The sequence below is a fragment of the Taudactylus pleione genome, unplaced genomic scaffold (genome assembly GCF_031769625.1).
Source record: "Taudactylus pleione unplaced genomic scaffold, aTauple2 ptg000447l, whole genome shotgun sequence".
Lineage (NCBI taxonomy): Eukaryota > Metazoa > Chordata > Amphibia > Anura > Myobatrachidae > Taudactylus > Taudactylus pleione.
Genome location: NW_028284849.1, coordinates 1,855,014 through 1,872,625, shown reverse-complemented (window position 1 = coordinate 1,872,625; position 17,612 = coordinate 1,855,014). Strand labels below are relative to the sequence as shown.

General features: G+C 44.3%; 1 protein-coding gene across 4 annotated transcripts in view; it reads right to left on the bottom strand.

The window, feature by feature from the left end:
* The window catches only part of LOC148505592 (uncharacterized), a 465,509-nt gene that overhangs the window by 394,839 nt on the left and 53,058 nt on the right, over window positions 1-17,612 (bottom strand). For 3 of the 4 annotated variants that reach the window (XM_088447980.1, XM_088447974.1, XM_088447978.1), the window contains exon 2: window positions 16,970-17,031. The exons of the other annotated variant lie outside the window; for it this stretch is intronic. Coding sequence is in view for 1 of the 3 variants with exons in the window: in XM_088447978.1 (XP_088304104.1) it covers window positions 16,970-17,004 (35 nt within the window). In the remaining 2 variants the exon portion in view is untranslated. The remainder of the gene's footprint in view (window positions 1-16,969; window positions 17,032-17,612) is intronic. 4 annotated transcript variants of the gene reach the window in all.

Below are 17,612 nucleotides of genomic sequence, written 5' to 3'. Positions count from 1 at the left end.
TCAGTTGAGTTCCCAATACTAGGCCCAGTGCTATACTGTTCTGAGTTATAGCAGTCCTAAGTTCTGAGTATTGAGTTCCAACTCTGTGTGTCTGGAGTCAGGTCGTGTGGTTGAGTTTGTCACGTTCCACGTTGTCTCATATGCGGATTCCAGTTCTGTATCCTGGTGCAACTGCTGGTCAAAGGATTCTGTCCAAAACCACTAGTGTTGTCTGGCTGTCAGTACTCGTTCTATGAGCAAGTGTCCTGCTCATGGAGCTTACAGTCTATAAGGAATAATGGAAGACATAAGGAATGAGCAAGTGTAAGGGGAGCTGAGGGCAGGAGGCAGGAGTGAGACAATGGGAGGGAGCAAGAGGGTGAGGTAGACTACGTGGTGTCATGGATAAGTAGTGATGTCATCAGTGATTTGGTAACACTCCACCTTAATGTTCTCTTCATACATTCCATGCCCTCTCAGAACATCCGGTGGACCCTTAATTCTCCCAGCGGATCCCTCTTCACCTTTTCCTCTGTAGTAGCTGCGGCCATCATGACAATTCTATGCAAATCACCTCATCATAGCCACTCTAGTGCTGCGTGATTATGCAAATTCTAACATTATGCAGAAGGGGGCTGGGCCACAGTGATACAAAATGCACTGTCACAGCCTCCGCACTTGTATCTTGGGATCTCCCAGAGAGGAGGTGTACATCTTCCTAAGGCCATGTGGGTTGTGGCAGAACATATAAATGGAGTTTAGGTGACAGCATTTACTAACTGCCAACTTTGAAACCGAAGGAGAGATGCAAATGACCAGTGACTACTTCTCACCATGGGGCCCCAATCAGGCCCGTAGCAAGTGTGTGGGAAGTGGGAGTATGACCTACTGTTCCGGGAACTCTAAAATTACAGTGGTTCCCTGGATATTCCGGGAGAGGAGGAGAGTATTATATACTCCAACTGTTGTAGAGCTACATCATCGGCCTGTAGCCTCAGCAAGAAAATCCAGGGTGGTGGTGACTCTCGAATAGAAATGTAAAATCCACGAGACTCCTCTGAAATGAGGTAACCGGTCAAGGTTGCTGCCTTCCTGAGAGAGGGAGGTCTGGATCCCTTCAGTATGGATAGTAGAAAAATAGGTATCTCATAGGCTCGGGGGTGTTGGTACAAATACTCTATCTGGATATAAATAATCGTACACTATAATAGGTAAACTCTCATTTATTTTTCTGATATTGGAGCAGATGGCATTTCATAACAGCGGTTAGAGATTCTAATAAATATAATTAAATTACATGTTTCGCGGCTCGCAGCCCGCTTCATCAGTTAGGAAATGTCTAGATGAATGTTTCAGGAGTACAAGTAGGTGTCCTGTAATGGTCTTAGGGGCCTATGTATCAAAGCTTGATAAGAGAGAAAATTGAGAGAGAAAAAGTATTAACCAATCAGCTCCTAACTGTCATTTTTCAAACACAGCCTATAAAATGTCAGGTAGAAGCTGATTGGTTGGTGATTTACATCTCACAGTTTTCTCTCTCATCAAGCTTTGATACATTAGCCACATACAATCTGTGTTGTAGTGCTGTAGGGTGCTGCTAGGTCCGGATACGATGAATGCGATCGATGACACTGATTCTCTCGCACTTGTCTGACCAGAAAGCTGTGACAACTCCCTAGTGTCCCGATACTAATTCTGGATTCCTTTTGTGCTTTTGCATAGGCATAATAGGAAGAAACAGCCTACAGACTATGGCAAGATGAATGAAATATCTTAAGACTAGTGTGGAGCAAGTGTTTATTTCCACAGTCTGTAATGCTGTACAATAATAAACTATCAGTCTGAGCTGGAAAAAGAAATCGCGTCGAGGAGTCTAAAGTTCATCGCTGTAGAAAAAAAGGGGCGAATTCACCAAAAGTTCAACAATTCTGTAAGGGAAAAGTAAAAGCGGGCGTACAGAGAGCTGTCCACATCACACCCAGCACCCTCTTCATACAGACGCTATATATTTGCCACCTCTGCACAAAGTGCTGGGCCCCGTGAGCTCGCCCACTCTCTGCAAAGATCCGACAGTATCTCCATTTAGTTCCTGTGTTTGCACATCTGTTAGTTGTGAAGAGTCCCCTTCACAGGGAACATGTGAGGAGCTGCTTTCATCCCTCAGCCCAGCGAGAGAGATAAATCAAACTGAAATGGTCACATAAAATATGCAGCTAAATAACAGGCTCCAGGGAGCCCAGAAATGTCAACCTTTTCCTGCCTTTTATCTGGAAATGCTGTAGAGACGACTGTGCTCTTCCTGGCTGGATCAAGACATTTGGATGTAAAAGTAGCACGGAGCGAAAGGTTTGATGCTTGTCCTTCATATTCATCATGGGGCATATGTGTTAGCAGAAGGTGATCAGCCAGGTTAAGAGAAGGAGCTGGGTTGTGTACGAGAAGGACATGCTTACAAAGCGGTTTTCTGCTGCAAGCAAACATTACACTGCAGGGCCTACATGTGCTAGGCTTATAGAGAAGTCATCAGTCTCTCATGATGAGGTGATATGGGATAAAAGGTGTGCTTCCTGTGCAAGCAACAAGATGCTAAGCTACACTGTCATCAGTCAAAGCAAGGAATGCAAAGTACTCTCTCTTCCAGGCTGTTAGACTAACACACCTGCCAGATTTATGTAAGAAAATCACCATTATTCAGGCAGAATATTTATGAAACCCCTTAGGCACAAGTCTCCCGAGTCAGAGAGAAACAGCACCAACATCTACTGCTAGTCTAAAACTTATTGGTGATTTCTATACTGATCCCAATGAAACCCACCTTGTCCCTGCTTTTATACTTCACAAATCAACTCAGACTTTGACTCTGAACTAGTCCAAATAAGGTTGGAGAAGAAGCAAGAGCAATAGGTGACTCTGTACAAGTTCATCAAGGGGTATGCCCAAACTAATGCTAAATATCTGCCACGCACTAACTTTTGTCCATAAGTAACTTATGTTAGCGATATATCGCTTGTTCTATTGACGAGAGTATATTGTGTGCATCAGCAGATGTGTGCACCCGATAGGTCTGTGAACAACACCTATCAGGTCAGTCCTGCAGCACACCCGAAGACTTGCTGTGTGTATGGACGACCTACCGGCTGCCAGTACACTAGCTGCAGGGACAGTATGTAGTTATGAGACCGACAGTGTAATCACGGCAAGGGATCTAACATAGGCGTCAAAATACCGACGCCCATGTTAATCCCAATGCCGGACCACCGACAGGACGCCGGGGGTAAATATCCACATAGCCAGGGATGGTGGGGTTAGGTATAGGGATCCCGGGGGGGGGGGGGGAGGTTAGGGTTAGGCACTAACAGGGGGAGGTTAGGGTTAGGCACCCCTAAAGGTGGGTTAGGGTTGGGTGGGAAATGTTAGAAATAGTAAACTTACCTCCGCCATCGGAATCTCCTCCATCGGGCTGCTGGCGTAGGGATTTGAACAGCCAGGCTCACGTCCGGCGGTCAAACATACTGATTCCGCAGGGACCGCTGACACGGACATCTCAACTGTGTGGGAAAATTTAAATCCCCGCCAAGTTGTGATGTCCGTCCAGACACAGAGAGCGGCTGATTGGCAATTGTGTATAGCTTACCAACTGGCAGCTCTGACGGTGGATTAGTCTGCTGACCAATCCGTCCTGACAGTATGTACCCAGCATTAGGGAGAAGCAAATGCATAGCCTTAACCAAAGTGAAATCAGATAACAAAGGCAATTTGAATATAACTCCCTCCATGAAGGGATGTACTGTGTGTCAGTAATGTTAGGACTGCTTTCTTATCCCCATAATTTAGATGGTATGACAGCAGCATTATGCAAATCTAGAACTGTTAATTACAGCAATTTCCTTTTCTCAGAATCAATGGTAACCACAAGGAAACAAAGCATTAAATAAAAGCGGTGTTTACAAACCTCCCAGCCTCAGGGCAGATTCTTGCCTTGTACTGGTAGAATAGGGGCTGCAGCTTATCCCCCCCCCCCCCCCCCTCCGCATTATACTATACACAGTCTCACATATCAGCCAACATGCCAGCCTCTGGGCTAGTGTAGGATCGGACATGCGACTGCTGCTCTCCCCACCATCTCCTGGAATCTCTTACTAGGGAATGTCTGACACCAGCGTAGGGTTCAACTTCACAGTCATTCTAAAAGACCATGGTTGTACCCACAATAAAACATACAGTATCATAGGAGGCATCAAGTCTCAGCCTATACTAATCTATAGGTGTTGCTATAAAACTTCTCCTTCAATTACTCACACTGCAAGCTACGGATACAGGCCCTGATTCAGAGCCGGACGCTCTGACCAGAGCGCTCGCTCTGAATCAGGGCCCACCTCCATAAATATGGGGCGTCCTCCTGGACGCTCGTATAGCTGTGGGTCACCACCCACAGCATATACGAGCGTGCAGGATGATGGTCGCGATGGTCTTGACCATCGCCACTGCGAGCAGAAGCCTGCGGTTGAGTTCCTCAACCGCAAGGCCCGGAGTGATTTTGGCTCTATCAGAGCCAAAATCACTCCCACTGACATCACTAGTGATGTCAGTGGGGCCGGCTTCTGACGGTAGGCGTTCCCTTGGGAACGCCTCCGTCTGGGAGGCACGCCCCCGGCACGCCCACCAAAGGGGGCATGCTGTCAATCAACATCGACAGCACGCCCCCTTTGATCAGACACTACGAGCGAAGGAAAGTCCTTCGCTCGTCGCGCCTCGCGCATGTGCACGACGGAGCTCCCTCTGTCGTGCGCATGTGCAGACCATCGACCCACTTGCGAGCGGACAGCCGCTCGCGAGTGGGTCTGAATCAGGCCCACAACGTGAGCAGGTCTAGGGGTATATTTACTAAAGTGGGGGCTTTTAGAGGTGGAGATGTTGCCCATAGCAACCATGATTCTAGCTATTATAGAAGGTGCTAGATAAATGTTAAGTAGAATCTGATTGGTTGCTATGGGCAATGTCTCCACTTCTAAGGAGCCGCACTTTAGTAAATATACCCCCTAGCGTTATCATCTCTGTACAAGAAGGGCTTTCAGAGGGCACGGAGGAAAGACTAGTATGAACGACAACAAAATACAATCACAGAGCAGCAGACAGCACTAAACGGGCCTATCCATTAGCAGAAAAATGTGAAAGATGAATGATTTATCGTTCAGTCGTTCAATTTATCTGCTAATGGATAGGCTCTGAACGATAAAAATGCGCACTCCCACGGACGACAAATTTGGTCTTTTGTCTCTCCAACATGTTGGTCAATTATCGTTTATCGCTGACAGATATTAGAAATATCTGTCGCGTAAAAAACGGCGAACGACGAACGATATTTTAATGTAAATGGACAGAAACATAAAAAAAAATCCACTCCCTGAATGATGTCATCCAATATCGTTCGTCGTTCGTTTATTGCAAATATCTGTCATGTGCTTGACAGATATCTGTCACAGCAGCCCCAGGAATTTTCAAAAGGTAAATCTTTTGTTTTTCAGTAAGATCTGCTAATGGATAGGCCCCTTAAGAATGGACACACATGAGCAAATTCTGCTTCTCAGCATCAAACACAAGTTAGGGGCCAAATTGGAAGTATTCTGACTTTTTGGAAGTTCCAGAAAATGAAAGCACACATGGGCCAATAGTGGGCTGCATTTAACAACATATCCCACAATAGAATTACTAGCAGAGTATGATCAGGCTGTTTCTGGGGCCACATACGCTTCGATTTAGGGCCCACATTGCAGCCAATATAACAATAAGTGGACATTTTACAATGCCCTATATACTGTGTAATTGTGGTTATTCTCTATGACAAATCACTATGCCATGTGCGAGCTCTAAAGCAATCACTACAACCAATCAAAGTCCAATCACAGTGTATTGGATTTAATCAGGTATAGCAAAAAAACCATGTGAACTGATCAGCCCAATTGCCAGCACTTAACTGCATTGTAAACACGGATTCTGTCCCCCAGTAAATGGAGGAAAAGTTTCTCCACCATGCAGTGAACACAATAACAGTTTATGTAGAGTGTGGCTGTTGTTAATGGGCTATAAGGCTCTTATAAACTCCATGGAGTCCATTGAATTAGGTGCGAGACTGTCTTGCAGGTTGGGTCCTTGACGACGTTCTCGAACTTGCCCTATGAATATCATTTGCAATCCATTTCCAAACTCACATTGATTTTTCAGAGTATATTCACATTGTTTTGTGCGCACCCCCTTAGGAGGTGAAAAGGTAGGAAAATCTTAACTTGAAGGTAAAAATGTCGGGGTACAGTGCAGAACCTCTGGTACACCGCTCCCAATGATTAATCTTGCACTTTGAGGGATTTAAATAGCATAATTTGGCCGACAAAAACATGTCAGGGTTCAGATGAATTACTTTAAAAAGCTCAATAATGGCTTAAATGATGGGGGACAGGTGTGTGGAGGTGTAAATGATGTGGGACAGGTGTGTGGAGGTATAAATGATGTGGGACAGGTGTGTGAAGGTATAAATGATGGGGGACAGGTGTGTGAAGGTATAAATGATGGGGGACAGGTGTGTGGAGGTGTAAATGATGTGGGACAGGTGTGTGGAGGTGTAAATAATGTGGGACAGGTATGTGGAGGTGTAAATGATGTGGGACAGGTATGTAGAGGTGTAGATAATGTGGGAAAGGTATGTGGAGGTGTAAATGATGTGTGAAAGGTATGTGGAGGTGCAAATTATGTGGGACAGGTATGTGGAGGTGTAAATGATGTGGGATAGGTATGTGGAGGTGTAAATGATGTGAGACAGGTATGTTGAGGTATAAATGATGTGGGACAGGTATGGTAAGGTGTAAGTGATGTGGGACAGGTATGGGGAGGTGTAAATGATGTGGAACAGGTATGTGGAGGTATAAATGATGTGGGACAGGTATGTGGAGGTGTAAATGATGTGGGACAGGTATGTGGAGGTGTAAATGATGTGAGACAGGTATGTTGAGGTATAAATTATGTGAGACAGGTATGTTGAGGTATAAATGATGTTGGACAGGTATGGTAAGGTGTAAATGATGTGGGACAAGGTATGGTAAGGTGTAAGTGATGTGGGACAGGTATGGTAAGGTGTAAGTGATGTGGGACAGGTATGTGGAGGTGTAAATGATGTGGGACAGGTATGTGGAGGTGTAAATGATGTGGGACAAGTATGTGGAGTTGTAAATGATGTGGGACAAGTATGTGGAGGTGTAAATGATGTGAGACAGGTATGTGGAGGTGTAAATGATGTGGGATAAGTATGTGGAGGTGTAAATGATGTGAGACAGGTATGGTGAGGTGTTAATTATGTGGGACAGGTATGGGGAGGTATAAATTATGTGGGACAGGTATGATGAGGTGTAAATGATGTGGGACAGGTATGTGGGATTGTAAATGATGTAAGACGGTATGTGGGCTTGTAAATTATGTAGGACAGGTATGGTGAGGTGTAAATAATGTGGGACAGGTATGTGGAGGTGTAAATGATGTGGGGCAGCTATGTGGAGGTGTAAATGATGTGGGACAGGTGTGTGGAGGTGTAAATGATGTGGGACAGGTGTGTGGAGGTGTAAATGATGTGGGACAGGAATGTGGAGGTGTAAATGATGTGGGACATGAATGGTGAGGTGTAAAGGATGTGTGACAGGTATGTGGGATTGTAAATGATGTGTGACAAATATGTGGGAGTGTAAATGATGTGGGGCAGGTATGTGGGGGTATTGTATTGATGGGAGAGGGTTTTTAGAACTTGGAGAAGAGAAGTAAAAGTGTTTATTCCAACATTTTACAAACATGTTTAAAACAATTGAAAAATTACTCTGCAGCAATGTTCTGTCCCCCAAAATGTTGAAAAGACTTTAATTTGCTGAAAAACACTTGCTGAGTATAATTTTTTAATCATTAATAAAGTGCTAAAATCAGCCATTTAACACCTTGTAAGAACCTCCAGTACTTTCCTTAGGACCACTTTTATAGCCTTTTATATGGTCCTGCTATCTCAGTTGTCACTAACAGCCTTCTATATGGTCCTGCTATTTCAGTTGTCACTAACAACCCTCTATATAGCCCTTCTATCTCAGTTGTCACTAACAGCCTTCTATATGGCCCTATATCAGTTGTCAGTAACAGCCCTCTATATGGCCCTGCTATCTCAGTTGTCATTAACAGCCCTCTATATGGCCCTGCTATCTCAGTTGTCACTAACTCCCTTCTATATGGTCCTGCTATTTCAGTTGTCACTAACAACCCGCTATATGGCCCTTCTATCTCAGTTGTCACTAACAGCCTTCTATATGGCCCTATATCAGTTGTCAGTAACAGCCCTCTATATGGCTCTGCTATCTCAGTTGTCATTAACAGCCCTCTATATGGCCCTGTTATCTCAGTTGTCACTAACTCCCTTCTATATGGTCCTATTTCAGTTGTCACTAACAACCGGCTATATGGCCCTTCTATCTCAGTTGTCACTAACAGCCTTCTATATTGCCCTGCTACCTCAGTTGTCACTAACAGCCCTCTATATGGCCCTGCTATCTCGGTTGTCACTTTTTTGAGGTCCAGGATGGTTTCCCCTCTTATTCATACACTTATCCCAGTTCATTTTTTATGGAAAAGTCACAGATCCTAGCTGCGAGTACCGCGAAATGGAATTTCTAATTTGATCTTCCATTTCTTAGGTGCGCGCATTCCCGCAGTGTATGAGAGCATAAATCCACACTTCCCAAACTACTCTGTGACTGTTTTGTTGGCATATGAATTATGGCTGCAATAAGTTCTCACACTGAGCAGATGGTCATTATACTAAGTATTGGGAGCGGCCTGTGATGTTTTATCAGGTACCAGTGCGCAGGGCTGGGTGAGCTGCCCAAAGTAGCGAGGACTGAAATGCTATGAAACTGAAGATATTTTCATGGGAGGAGTAAAAAGGAACATTCTGACGGAGCGTAGATAAATTGCAGCCTGTGTGTGTCTGCAGAAACACGTGTCAGCGGCAGTGACTGAGCGCTCAGCACACAGACTGCCCTGTGTGGGTTGACAGTGATGGGAAGTTGTGGTGTAAAATGATCCCATCATCCACAACACAGATCCTTTCAGACGGGCCATAAGCTCCCTCCACCCTTCCTCTGTCCCTCGAAACAGAGCAGGCTGGTAATGACAGAACCATGCACCCGATGGTTTTAGCAGATGCGGACAATGCAATAACATTTCTGTCTGACCGTAAACAGAGGCTGAGGATCAACGCATCAGAGCCTCAGTCTATTATATTACGTCACCCTGCCCTTTACCAAAGGGGGTGGACTCAACTCACAGGCACTTTATTCCATATTGATTTATTTCTCTCTAAGGGTCTTCTTCCACATTTCTGAGTGCATATTTAGATTTCCAGTGATTATATCGCCAACATATTATACACCATCCATAAACATTTACTGAACACCAACAAGAAGTGCTGATAAATAATGACAGGGTGTTTGCTCGGCATAAACCTCATTAGCAGGATCCCATCCATGCTACATTCCTAGTGAATGATGGAACGGACCTGTTATCGTCCACAGCTAAAGCCCATACCAGCAGCCTCTGTGAACGTGTACAGTGGACAAGCTCCTCTAAGGATAAATGATTCCTATTGCAAATGACAGTATTGCTGTATTCACCATGAGGCTGAATGCAGACAAGCACAGAGTATACACAGCCCTAAGGACGTTGCTAAATTCCTGGCAATGTGCACCTAGTGCCTCCGGAACAGTTACAGACATCCATCCTCGCTGGTCTGACTTTACACCCCATAAAGGTGAGCAGGAAAGTCTCCTTTCATAATAGATGGTGACGTGTGCAGCCGGGCATCACAACGATATCTATGGGCACGTCAGCTGTAATTGAATCACACCCATTGATAGCAATAATACAGACTGCATGAAATAGCTGAATATGGCCAGCAGGATATCACGTGGTTCCTAAGAGCTGGCATTACAGAAGGGACGGTACAAAGCAAGGTGGTTACACAGGTGTAGCTTCTCTATATTGTCTCACTACAATAGGGAGGAAGAAGAGCAGAACACCCAATGTAAGTGTTCTGCCTGCAGCCTTCTTGGTAACGAAATGTTGAGCCATTGCACTCAGAGATTAATGCCTTTGTGCAGTAGGCTCATGATGTAGGGCAGGTTTCCAAAATCTGCCATTACAGTCCAGGTTTTAAGGATATCCATGATTGAGTCCAGATGGTTAAGTCAAACTGACTTATCTACGATATCAGTCACCTGTGCTCAAGCATGGATATCCTAAAACATGGACTGTAATGGCGGCGTTTGGGACCCTCTGAGGAGGGGTGGAAGTGCAGAAATACACATTACTTGTAGACAGAACTGCAGAACATGGATGAGCCTCACATTCTCCCCTGATGCTTCATATATGAAATCCATACTTCTTCCTATTAGTTGTTATGCTGATCTAAACCAAAGCCCCATAGAATAATATTTCCGCAGCTAAACCTTAGCCGTGTCTGGCGCGTCCTCGTGGGCACAAAGCTTTTCACAGCGTAAGAAGCGGCAGGAAAGCTACATATTGTCATAAGGCCTTATTCAGTCTTGCACAAAGGTATAATCTGTACTTTTTCACTTCTGAAAGAAAAACAAACAGGCACAAGGCAAGTCATAGGCTTCCCAGGTGGAAGGCATGCCTGCCACCCCATAGCATGACTAGTATTCTGTGGTTACAAACAGGGTTATGAACGGCTATAGCACCGCTGACTTCACCAGAACGCCCATGATCCAGTGGGGGGATCCACAGACAGAGATAGTCTGTGCTGTCCGTCGATATGAAGCCATACTGCTTATAGAAATGTGGTTTGGAGTCTTATGGCCAAGTCCACACTGGCTTTTAACCTCTCTGGATCTTCAGGGAATAGCAATGTGTTAAAGAATGCAGAATGTGTACAGTATGCTTGTAACGATTCCCACCGTTTATTATAGACAGATATACTGGCCCAGAGTGGCAGCAAGCTATGCAGCCTGCTGCACACACTCTATCCTCCTATTATTACATGCTTGCTGCAAGAATAGAGTTGTTTCTAATATAAATATCATTTTTTACTTGCTTTAATTTAGCTCATTAGTGTTTCCCCTTTGATGTAGAAGTTCTGGTCCCCACATTGGAGATAAAAGCGAGATGCCTGTAGCATATACCTAGTAGCCAGCTTGCACAATAACAGCTATTGGCAGCAGAGGCCAGGATCGCTCTCACTCCCAGGGAGAAGAATTCTCTGCCTTGTAAGCCAACCATGAACGCTAAAGACATAAAGCAATAAGGAACAGAGTTTAGTGTGACATTCAAACCAGGACAAACGAGAAGTCACCCTGATTTTTCACAGCAATGCTGTATCAATGTACAATATTTATAATATAATAATTACAATTTATAATGTATTTTTAAATGTATTCAGATGTACTACTCTTTAATTCATAATTATACAGCATTTTTCCTCAGATTCCTGACGTTTGGCAACCTGTTAAGCTGTGTATCCACTTGCCGATTAAATAGAGCGATTGAACGATAACAACATCATTATCGTTCAATCGCTCATTAATCGTGCATGAAAATGTTGAAAATGACCAGAGATGCGCGCTCCAGCTGGTCGTTTCCGACATCAGTCATCGTCTGAAAATGCCGGTCAATCTGCCGATAACGACAGATTGGCCATGTTCAGGGATGAGGGAGGGTGCCTGCAATGAATGACATATCGTGTAGGGGAAGAGGAACGACTGTATGATTACAATGTTATAATCGTACCGTCGTTCCAAGCTATGCAAGTGGATACGCACCTTAAGTTTAGTGTTAGTGCAGGTACCTGTGGAAGCTAATGCTGGGTGCATACTGGGCGATATATAGTTCATACAGACGATGAGCACCCAATTTATCTGTGATCAACGTTGTTCACAGATATATTGTGTCGGCCGTACAGATATATAGTGCACATCTGCCTGTGTGTACGGATGACCCACCTATACGCCGGCCATGGGTACCACAATGACATCACTACTGGTTCCAGTGACCAGACATGTCGGTCGTCAGTAAGTGTGTATGTACACATGCTTACACACCAATTGGTCTGTCGGCCAGACGAACGATTCGTCGGCCAAGTGTGTATTCAAATATATTAGTTGTTAATACAAGTGATGGCCGAAGAAATGCAGTTCCTTACATCACCAGACATCACAGCATTTGTGAAAAACATTTATCGTCTTCTGAAGCGCAACACACAAACTTGAGGCTGTTGGATTGGACAAAGAGCAGCAGATACAATGTACATATACTGAGAGCATTTATACTGGTGAGTTACATACACAAGGGCTCAGTTAGGAGCAGTAGATACAATGTACACATACTGAGAGCATTTATACTGGTGAGTGCAGATACAATGTACACATACTGAGAGCATTTATACTGGTGAGTTACATACACAAGGGCTCAGTTAGGAGCAGTAGATACAATGTACACATACTGAGAGCATTTATACTGGTGAGTTCCATACACAAGTGCTCAGTTAGGAGCAGCAGATACAATGTACATATACTGAGAGCATTTATACTGGTGAGTTCCATACACAAGGGCTGAGTCAGAGTTAGAAGCAGTGGTGGTTCTTACCGACCTACTGTGGGGTGAGGGGGTTGCTGCCCAGACTTCAGCCTCTTACCTCGACTGTGTTAGGGCCCCTGTCTATTGCACATGCGAAAAAATTGAGCGGGGAAGAAAAACCCACAGAATGAAGCCTCGCGCATGCACAGAAAGGCTGCCATAATAAAAGCAGAAGAGGATATCATTGGAATGGAAGGGGGGTACCTCTGCTATTGGCAGTCAGGACTGTCAGTCACTGGGGGGAGACAACATCCCTCTGGCACTGCCTGTCTTACGTGTGATTAGCAGAAAGCACTTACAATGGGGAAGCCAATGTAGTGGGGGACTGGAAGCTCACATGAGAGTGGTAAATTTTACTGGGGGGTCTGCAGCCCTCAGCCCCTAGGTAAAATCTGCCACTGGTTAGGAGTAATTCCTACTGGAACGTGCTATTTTGCTCCTTGGTAAAAACTTGTTGCACTTTAAATTAGTCAAATTTAAAATCTGTGTCTATATTTACAGCTGGAAGCAGAGCACATCCCAGCCCAGCTGTAGAAGTGTAATAATAAAGTTGTCCAGTGTTTGTTTGCTACATGTTACAGCAGCCAGCATTTTCCTCATATGCAAGTGAATAAATGTATGTACACGCCGGGCATCTCAGCATGGGCGTCCCCAGGTGCACATTGCACCTTTTAGTTGGATTTGCACCTACCTGAGGGCCTGATTCAGAGACAGATGAGTACTCACAGCAGATGAGTCTTTATCTGCTGTAGAGAAATATGCTAATGCTGGAGGAGGAGTCTCAGAATGGCCACCTCATGCCCGCTGGCGACACCAGTAGGGCTGTGTTGGATGATGCAGGCACACGCCTTGGCACTCCCAGAAATGAGGGTTGACCCCACCCCCACCCCATCCGCAAACGTTTGCAGCTTGTCAATCATGCAAAAATCTAATGGGGGACATTGACCGTGGTTGCAGTCAGTTATCGGCAGATGTGCCGGGCAGAATCCTGCGTCAATCATTAAACATCGGAAATTATCGGGATTTAGGTACGTCTCTGAATCAGGCTTTCCATTACATGCCAAGAGGTCACTAGAGATGGCAGCAATATTATCCCCAGCTATAGGAGATAAGAATTACTAGGTGTCCCTCTGCTACTAATTAACGAGCCCTGAGCTATACATCCCAGGATGGTGAGAACAGGAGAAAATGCTTTATTTTCTGCACTTTAACATTTTCTTTTTTTTTTTGTACTAAGCGGAAAACCAAAGGCTAGCCAGGTCGCCCATGCGCGTACCCCCCTCAGAGACGTGGTACAATCATTCTCGTCGCACCAGACCAGTGTTGCAGAGGCAACTAATTGCGGCAATTGCTAATCTATTTCTTGTAAATCATCACTGCAGAATATTAAACAGGCCCCCATAGTAATGTAACCAGTAATTTGTAAAATTAAATAAAATATCCCAGAGAAGTCACATTACCATTGGTTGTGTGCAGAAGATTCCAGCACACACCCCTGACCTCCCCTGAGGTGTAATGCCAGAGTCCTCAGCGGCCAAACACATTGTTACCGGTCAGAGGGGAAATGCCTGTCCAATCCTTCTTGTAGTGATGTCTGCGTTATTGCATGGGAACATTGAATTTGACACAGCTAATTCTCCACTATTTTGTCTGTCCTGTCTACTTTCAGGCATCACTATAATACTCTTTGGGTTTTTTTTCCCAGGGCACAGTAATTCACATTGTTTAATTGTATAAACGGAAACTGCAGCAGAAAAGGGAAATTAAATTTAAGGTTCTCCTCTGCTGCATGCTGGGAGTTGTAGTTCCACAACAGATGGAGAGACACGTTATTTAAGAAATAGCCAAAGCATTCTTGAGCCTTTCAGAGTTGTGTAATGTAGTCAGTGTATGAGGGGGACACAAAAGTGTTCAGGGGATAATGAGGTCAGAACAACGGGTTGGGTATGATATCCTGGCTGTCGGGATGCCGCTGTTCAGAATACCGACACACATAGAACCTAATGGTGAGTACTTATCTATCCCCTACCCTAACCCACCCTCCCAACCTGTTGGGATTTCGGCGCCGGTACTAAGACCGTCGGCATCCCGCACGCCGGAATGCCGACTACAATCCCAGAACAACACATTACAAATCTTTCTTTAAAGCGGACTTAATATGCAGAGGACTCCTAGGTGTAGTCCAGCTGCTTCTGTTCACAAGTATGATCCATCCTGCAGATCCTAGAGGCCATTTATTTACTACACACTAATGGCAGCTTCATGCTCTCCGTTACAATGGTGACAGCCTCAGCAACTCTGCTTTATACAGAACTTACATGTTCCTTAACTCCCTCCCCGCTGTGACTGCCAGTCTGACTGCGCCCTTCCCGGTGCCCAGGACTTGTCAGTGTTTCTTCCCAGCCACATCCACAGAACAAGGTGTGTGTGTTTTTCTTTAAGGGAGGGACTATTTTCCAATTAATAGAGGCTGTCTTTTAAAGAAGACCTTGTTGGATAAATAGACACTAAATGGAACGGCCAGACAGGAGCCGGCTTCAAATCTCTCGCTGCAAGCTGTGAAAATTGGCAACCGGATCCATTTTCCAGAGCTTGCGAGGAGTGTCTGTCTGACATCTGCGGGATCTTTAACCCCTGTATAACTGCACGCCAGCCTCGGCAACTGAAGGGTTAATCAGTACTGTGCCCAGGGGCTGTCAGAGCCTTGTTAAATGCGCTATACCCCCAGCACATTTCTGTATTTACATCACCAGAGATTCCACTATCAAGCACTGCTTAGTGTGGGGATTATAGACTTGCTCATTTGAAAGTAAGGTGGAAACATTGCAGCAACTGGACAGAAACATACGGAGCTTAACGTCTGACATATAATAAATAACTCTCCTGCAAGTATATGGAAAGTGTAGCCAGCAACATAGGTATACTATAATAGCCGCATAACCACTGTGTATCTGCAATGAATGTTATAAGGCCTCATGAAACAAATGGATCTGTAAAGGTTCTCCTCACAAGACACTACTCAACAGAGGGATGGGGACAGAGTAGTCGCAGAGAGGCGACTAATCCCGAATACAGACAGAAATTCGCATCTATTTACGAATGCATGAAGCCGCCAGAACTGCGAATACTTTATGTGCGAATCAGGCCCATTACTGTATGTCTAAGTGACCTATTCATTCCTCTTCCCTAAACTACTCAGTCAGGCATCACATTTCTCTTTATACTATTAACATTCTGCTGGATCTATCTGCCCCCGTCCTCGTTTGTGTACTGAAGCCAAATACATAGGCTGGGAAATACAGCATCAATACAGATTTATGGAACATAAAGTAAAGCTGCATACACACGTAAAGATTTTCTGTCCAACCATCCCACTAGTTGATTGGTTGGAATGAAAATCTGGTAACGTATGGGAGTAACTGATGATCAGCAATTTGCTCCTAAATGCCAGAAAACAGATGAAAATGACGTCAGACGAGTTTGTTAAATGTTTGATCTAAACAATTTGTTCAAACAACAGTTTTAGTCCATTTTATGTGTGTACCCAGCTTAAGACATAAGCTGCATACACACACAACGGTTTTTTTAATGAACGATTTTAGTAAACGATTTTTTCCCTTGAAAAAATTAACTAAAATCGTTTACTAAAGTTGTTCATTTACTAAATGTCATGAACGATTTTTATGAACTACAAACGATTTTTGCATATTCCCTTAATGAAAATCGTTGAGTTGACAAGTCTGATGAAACAACAAACTACAAACGACAAACTACAAACGTGAACGCGCATGATCGATAATCATTCATCGTTTGACTCAGAAAGTGAACGATTTTTGCAATCAATTATCGTTAAACGATATCGTTTAACGATAATCAATAAAAAAATCGTTGTGTGTGTATGCAGCTTTACAAATAGTATTTTGAGCACCATTTGAGACGGAAAGTGGTAATGGAAGTGATGTAAGGTCACTGGAACTGCACGTGCACTTACTATCAGGCTGTAATGCATTATATATTTAGGCACAGACAGGGTATGTACAGCGCTTTACAACAGACTTACACACAAGATGCCTGGTCCGTGACAGAAAGAAAAACTCTCTCGAGTTCTGTTAAGTTAATGTGGCTGTCACTAATAACTCATACACAATGCAATTTGCTTTCGGGTATACAGATGTGTACTCATACATCTAGCCTCAATGCACTTTACACAGCCCTTCTAGTCGCACCATGCAGTGACATGACTCGGTAGCACAGAGCGTCTTTTCGTGCAATTTCGTCCGTATCTGCATGCGAATTACTATGTTACAGTGTCACGGCCTACCTTAAGTCAAGGTTGTGCGTCGTTATCAATGGCATTTGGACCGCATAAATTGGCAGGGAAACCTAAAAATGAAAAACATTCTTTTAGTCCAAATTTATGAAACATTTTGGGACAAATGTAATAGGGTGTCTGTTTTAGTAACAGTACAAACTCGCACTTTCTCGCACTTTTAGAAAGTGCGAGTTTGTACTGAAACTCGCAAATTCAATAGCCTGCAAACTTTTCAGCTCGAGGCTACTGCATTTGCGAGTTTAGGACTATGTAAACTGACACCTTTTATTGCGAGTAGCATTAAAAGGTGCGAGTTTTAGAGAAGCCATCACAAATCAGTGAGATCCGTGTTGGCTTCTGTGTGTGTGTAAAAAATAAATAAATGTGCACCTCCTCCCCAAAAGCATAACCAGCCCCGGGCTTTATAAAGCCTGTTCTGGTTCTAAAAATACAGGGGCCAAAATGCGTAGGGGGCCCCTGTATATTAAGAACCAGCACAGGGCTTTGTTGAGCTGGTCCTGGTTCTGGAAAATCAGGGGACAAAACGAGTAGGGGTCCCCTGAAAATTCCAGAACCAGCACCAAACTCTGTCTAGCGGGGGGATAATGCCACAGCCAGGGAAAATCTTTCACCGGTTTCCCCGGCCAAAGCA